General features: G+C 65.4%; 1 protein-coding gene across 1 annotated transcript; it reads right to left on the bottom strand.

The window, feature by feature from the left end:
* Nucleotides 1-899: 899 nt before the first annotated feature.
* On the bottom strand, nucleotides 900-2,678 carry FGF4 (fibroblast growth factor 4). Its single transcript, XM_086679336.1, has 3 exons — nucleotides 2,339-2,678; nucleotides 1,715-1,818; nucleotides 900-1,201 (listed from the first exon to the last, which is right to left on the bottom strand). The coding sequence occupies exons 1-3, from the start codon at nucleotides 2,676-2,678 to the stop codon at nucleotides 1,025-1,027; spliced, it is 621 nt and encodes a 206-aa protein (XP_086535462.1). The 3' UTR covers nucleotides 900-1,024.
* Nucleotides 2,679-6,410: the final 3,732 nt, after the last annotated feature.

Here is a 6,410-nt window from a genome sequence, read left to right as displayed (position 1 = left end):
TCCGGGAATGCAATGGAGAGGGGACGGCATCTTCCTCCACGCAAACGCGGCATCACGTGTTTTTGTCCCGTTACGGGGACATTTCACCTAAAGTCAACAGCTAGCTCTCAGCCCCAAGCTGCCCAAGCACAGGCTGGTGCTTTTTTTTTTTTTTTTTTTTTTTAACCCTATATTCTATGACTTACCAGAAGTACCTGCTCTCACGAACTGTAGTCTTTCACACCTGTCTGCCCACGTCTAGCTTCCCGCGGGCATGTCGGTTCCTTTCCGTCGGATGTACCAAATTGCTTTGCTTCGGCCTCTTTCCCAGGGGCCACAGAGCAACGCGGGTTGTGGCTGATCCAAAAAAGGAGCGCGGGGGTTTACAGAGTGGTCTAAGAGTCTCCCCCGTCGGGGAGATGGAGGAAGATTGACTGCAGGGAAGTTCAAAGGTCAGTCTTGGCAGGTCTAAAAACAGAGCGGCAGGGCTCACTCCCACAGTGCGGTTTCTGTACCCCAAGTAAGGCGATACGCCCCGACGGACAGCAACAGGGCCCAAAGGAGCGGGGCGCCGGAGGATGCCGGGAGCAGAGCCGGGGGCTGGGAGGGTCCTTAGCTGGCTCCAGGGCCCCCAGGAAGGCCCGTCCTGACGCAGGGACGCTCACAGCCACGCTACAGGGCACCGTGCAAAGCGGGCTTGAGGCCGGCGGCTGACGTCACCGTTTTTAAACACACAGAGAAGTAGCAGCTCACTTGTGACAACTTTTTGACACGTTAAATGACGCCAGTGGCAGGCTCTTCACCGTCTTACCAGACAACCCGGGGCTGGGTTTTTTTTTTGTTTGTTTGTTTTCCTTTGTTTGTCTTTTTTTCCAAAAAAAAAAAAAAAAAACAAGACACACCCACAGAACCATAAATAATTTGGTGGCAATATATACACATTTAAATAATTAATTTAAATATCTTACACCTACTCTCGCATTAAACTGTCCATCTGAAGAAAGGCCCCCCCGAGCACCCAGACACCGGGGCAGGAGGCCGGGGGTCACAGCCTGGGCAGGAAGTGGGTGACCTTCATGGCGGGTGACACTCGACTCCCCTTCTTCGTCTTGCCGTTCTTGCTCAGGGCGATGAAAGTGCCCGGGTACCTGTAGCTCTCGTATGCGTTGTAGTTGTTGGGAAGGAGGATCTCTTTGAACTTGCACTCTTCCGCGAAGAAGGGCTGGGAGGGAGAAGGGATGGTGTCAGGAGGGGCCACCTCCTGGCCAGGGAACCCTGAGGGCCACGCGTCAGGGGCTCCTTTCTGGCCCGGCCCTGCTCTGGCTGAGAGGTGTCTCCTGGGAAGCTGGGGACAGATGTGGCCAGCCCGCAGCAGCAGCTGGTGCTCCAGCCACCTGCCCTAAAGGCTCCCGTCCTGCGTCCTGGGGCTGGAACCCACCAGAGACGCTACAGAGAAGGGCTGCGGAGGGCATCTCTTGAGGGACTCGGAGGTGCCCACTCAGGGATGGCAGAAATCTCCCGGTTCCCCGTCTTGGGGCTCTGCCCCTCGTTCGCACTGGCCCAGTTCACCGCACTGCCTCAGGCCACTTGTGTTTGGGGCCCGGGACGGCGGCGATCCTGTGACCCACACCACAGTCGCCATGATCCAGGCATCCGCCGGCCTGGAGAGGTCGCGAGCGATCCTGCGGGCGCCGCGGCCCCAACCTGGGGCTCCGCCGGCCCCTGCGGTACTCACCGAGCCGTACAGCTTGCCCTTGCTGTTCATGGCCACGAAGAACCGGCTGGCCACTCCGAAGATGCTCACCACGCCCCGCTCCACGGGCGAGAGCTCCAGCAGGCCTGGGGGCGGGGCGCCGGTCACTCCGGGGCAGGGGACCCTGGCCCGCCCCACCCGGCCCCGGACAGCCTCTCCTCAGGCCTGCGAGCCTCCGGGCCCCTCATATCTGGGGTGCGGATGGATGCAAGGGTCCCCCCCACCCCCCGGGGCCCAGCGGGCGCGGACTCGCTGGCCTCCCTGCCCGGCCCCCGCGGCGGCCGCGCCCAGCCCCGGACCGTAGGACCCAGGCGGCCCCGCCGTCCCCGACCTGGACGCGCTCCCCGGGCCCCCGCGGGTGCCAGTTGGCTGCGCCGCTCGTCCCGTGCCCACGGGCGCAGGCGCTGGAATTCGGCACCCAGAGCCCGGGCTTCCGAGGGCGGGGAGGCGGGGCTCGGCCGCCCGGGTGCGCAGCGGCAGTCCGCGCGGCGACTCCGGGGGGCCGAGAGCGCTCGTGTCCCTGCGCCAGAGAGGCCGGGACCCGAGCCGGTCCCGGCTTCCCACAGCCGCCGGCAGGTGCTGCCCCGGCCCTCCGCCCCCACTCACTGTCGCTCGTGTCCGCGTGCACGCCGCCGATGCGGCCGTCGGGGAGCACCTGGAGGTGGAAGCCGATGCCCACGTTGCAGTAGAGGCGCCGCAGCCGCTTGATGCCCAGCAGGTAGTCGCCGGCGCCGCTCTGGACGGCCGCCTCCTTGGGCTGCGAGGCCACCGGCAGGCGCGCCAACGAGCGCGCCACCAGGCTCTCCCAGCGGCGCTCCAGCTCGGCCCCCAGGGTGCCGTTGGGGGCGGTGGGTGCGGCGGCGGCCCCTCGGCCCGCCCAGGGCGCCAGCACGGCCAACAGGAGCGCCGGGAGCAGCGCCGCCGCGGCCGCCCGGGGCCCCGCCATCCCAGCCCTCGGGCCGCGCGTCCGTCAGTCGCGCCGTGTGCGCCCGGGACGCCGCGGGGCCGAGCTGCGCCGGTGGCGGCCGGCGGGAGCGCACGGCCGGGCCCGGGCGGGGAGTGCGCGGCCGGCGGAGGAGCGGGAGGCGAGCGACGGGGCCCCCGGGCGCAGGCAGCTAGCTACCCGGGCTGCATGGAGGGGCGGGCGGCGGGGCGGGGCGGGACGCGCGGCCCGGGCTGGGACCCTGCGGAGCGGTGCGCGCCTCCCTGCGCGCTGGGCCGGCCGCGACAGAGCCGCTATATATAGCCGGGCGCCCCCTCCTACTCCCGCGGGGGGCCGATCGCGTTCGCCCGGGCGCCCGCGGCGCTGTGGCGCTCGCGGCCGGTCGCAGGCCGCCTGCCAATCAGGGCTGGGGGAGGGGAGGCGGCCGGGACGAGCGCCGCTGGTGCCACCTGGAGGGTCCCCGGCCCCCGCCCCTGGCCTCGCCCGGCTCGCCGACCTGTTCGGCCCGCCCCTTCGCGTCTCCTCCACTCCGGCCTTCCAGCCAAAGTTTTGCCTCCCGCACTTTGTCCCCGCCCGTCCCCTTCTCTCCGCCTCTGCCTGAGCAGCTTCTCTGAGTGCCGCCCTAACCCGGGCACCCTCAATTCCCAGCAGCCACTCTTGGCGCCTGGCTTCTCGGGGACTCCCGGGAGCCCGGCTCCTTTGCTGGGACCTTGCAGCCCCTCCTGGGTTTGGGGGTAGCTTGGGGGCACTCAGCAACGCGAGAGCCCGGCCAGGGAAGGAGGAAGCCAGCGGTCCCAGCAGGCCCCCCCTGCACTCTGGTTTGGCCGCCCGCGCGCTCTGGGGGCCGCGGCAGCGTAAGCCGGGTGGAGGCGTGCCCGGAGCAGGGTGCTGCTTCCGGGTGGGCGCTGCTAGGAGAACGCAGGGGGAGCGGCAGTGAGGAGGGTGTAGCCGGGAGAGGCCACAGCCCTGCGCCCTCTGCGAACATCCTGCACCACGTCAGGACAGGTGGCAGGGCGCAGGGACAGACAGGACTTTCGCCGCCCTCTGCCCTTTGATTTGCAACAGAAATAGTCAAGTGCCACAGCCGGAGCCCCCTACCTAGTGGGGACCCAGGCCAAGCCTCTGGAGACACCCTCAGCATCTGTTGTCACTACTCCAGCTGCGCCCCCTGATGGGGGCGGGGCTCACCCGACGCTCTAGGTGCTGGCTCACCTCGGTGTGAAAATACCTGTTTTCTGTGGTACCTGAGGAGCTGGGCCGCCACCTCCCAGCAGGTCCTGCCCAGCCACAGCTCCGGGGGGGGGGGGGAGGGGGTCGGAGCCCCCCTCAGCCCCTGCCGCCACCAGCTCCTGCGACCAGAGATGTCCTCAGGCCATTTCAGCCTCCCACACCTCCTACCCCATTCCTGCCAGGGGAGCCCTCCGACCCAACCTCTGAACCCTGTAGGGCTCCCACACCCCGTTGGATGGAACCTGGGAGATCTGAAGTCTCCATCCCGAAGCCCAGAAGGGGGGGGTGGGCCTCGGCAGGACCTGAGCCAGGCCTCCAGCCTCTCCCCTGAGACTCTGGGCTCCCCTTGGGCCTGCAGCCCGGCCAGGCTGGGGCCCTCCTGGGCTCCAGAGCTGCTGGTCAGCTCAGAGCTGCTGCAGGGACCCGGGACCCCCCAGATGAGACTTCGGATCTGGGCCAAGAAGATCATTCTGGCCAGGGTGCAAATGCAGGAAACTGAGAGGCACCCCTAGCCTGCCCCCCTCCCCACTCTCCGTGCAGCCTTCGAAAGTCCTTCTCAGTCTCCGGGACGCCCCCTGACCCCCCATTTGCAAAGCAGCGTGGAAGCTGGGGTGGGCGCCCCTCTGGGGAGGTGGCCCCCCTGATGTCTTGGCAGCCCGTGGTCCTGTTTTCCCAGGACCCCCCTCAGGGAGCTCCCATCCCGTGCCTCCTGTTTGCTGAAAAGTTCAGCGAGGGGATTTAGCGGCTGGTTCCTCCGGTCGGTCCCCCAGAACTCCTGGCCCACCTGCGCACACTGTCGATGGTCCTGGTGACGGTCTTTGGAAGGACCGACAGCCGGCAGGGGCGCCAGGAGCGGGGAACTCGCCGTCCTTACCTGTGCAGGCCTCCTCAGGTGTCAATGGGGCTGGCAAGTCACAGTGACATTGAACCAGCCGGCAGGAGAAGCATTAGTGTTTCCAGGCCCCTCGCCGCCCCCTCCCCCACCCCGTCTCCTGCAGTCTCTCCCTTGGCCCCACCGGGCTTCTCTCCAGCCTCCTCACTGGAGGACCGACCCCAGGTTTTCCCATCACTAGGGAGGCCTTCGGGTGGCCCTTCCCCACCGAGGCTGTCCTCTGTCGGAGCTCCTTCCCAGCCCTCGGGACGCCCCTTCACTTGCTTGCCGACCCTCCGTTAGTCACGTCCGGGGAGCAGGCACAGGCGTGTCTTATTCCCAGCTGTGCCCCCGGGGCCTTTAACAGGGCCGGGCACACAGTAGGTGCTCAGTACGTGTCTAGCGTGAGTGGCTGCCTGGCTCAGTGCAGCCTGGAGCCTCTCCACCTGCAGATCCTCCCGTTCAGGTGGGGGACGCCCAACCCCTCGCTGTGCCCGGGGCGGGGCGGTGGCAGGGGCAGCAGGATCCAGCTGCCGGCTCCCCCAAAGGAAGCTCCACACCGGGTTTTCGCCTTTAATCAACAGGAGGAAGAAGGGTACCAAGGTGGCGAATGTTTCCAGACCCAGCCCCCTTGAGGATTTGAAACAGGCCCTACTCACACCCCAGGGACCCCCGTGTACCACGAACCTGGGGGCCAAGGAAGCGTGTGGGGCCCTGTGGAGGCTCTGGGCTCCCAGCCTCCTGCTCCGTCCCCGTTAGCCTCGGAACATTGGCCGTTTCACTTCTGATCGTGGTCAGCGTCTCCATTTGCAAAATGGGCTTAGCAGCAGCTACGTGGAGGGGTTGGTGTCAACCTTAAGACACTCAGCCCCATGGCGGCAAGCTCCTTGTTGGGGCTCCGACAGGGCCTGGCTCACAATAGCTGGTGGGAGTTTGCACAACAAGGTCATCTTTATCCTCGAGGACGCTGCACGTTGCTTCATCCCCAGTGACTCGAGGGACCCACCAAAGGCTCCGAGCCGAGCCCTCCTAACCGTGACCTTTTCTAACCTACGAAGCACCCCACGATGTCATATCATCACCCGGGGCTTTTCCTCTCCCAGGAGTGACAGGGCTTCTCAGAACGACCAGCCCAGCCGTCAAGACCTTACTTGGCCTAATACTACTACTAATAAAGAAGCCAATGTAAATTCCCAGTCCTCGGGGCAGTGCAATGGCAGCTCAGCCAGACGGGGCTCTCCGGCTGCAGGAACTTAGCAAATGCTCCCCGTGTTTTCTCTGCCCAGCTTCCTGCTCTCCACTTGGCCCTCACGGTAGGGCCTTCCTGCAAGGTGTCACAGAGGTGTCTTGGGTAGACAGAAACTCACCCAGAGGTGGCTCTGGGCCCACTGGATTCTCCTCCCCCTTGTTATTCTTTTGGGTTCTCTTTGACCTGGAAGCTGACCCAGCCAGGTGAGAATGACAGATGCAGGGACAGTTTCTCCAACCAGAAATCAGTAAATCGGTTCACCATGCAGATACCCAGGTACGTCCATCCATGTACTTATCAGATACCCAGGCCTGGGAGAACTGGATGAACCATACCCCGGTTTCCATATCTGTAAGCTGAGGAATCCTTGTTCTCATGTCCGACA

The sequence above is a fragment of the Puma concolor genome, chromosome D1 (genome assembly GCF_028749965.1).
Source record: "Puma concolor isolate L17-30 chromosome D1, mPumCon1.1.hap2, whole genome shotgun sequence".
Lineage (NCBI taxonomy): Eukaryota > Metazoa > Chordata > Mammalia > Carnivora > Felidae > Puma > Puma concolor.
The sequence above is the reverse complement of the archived record's forward strand: the minus strand, read 5'-3'. Positions and strand labels throughout refer to the sequence as shown.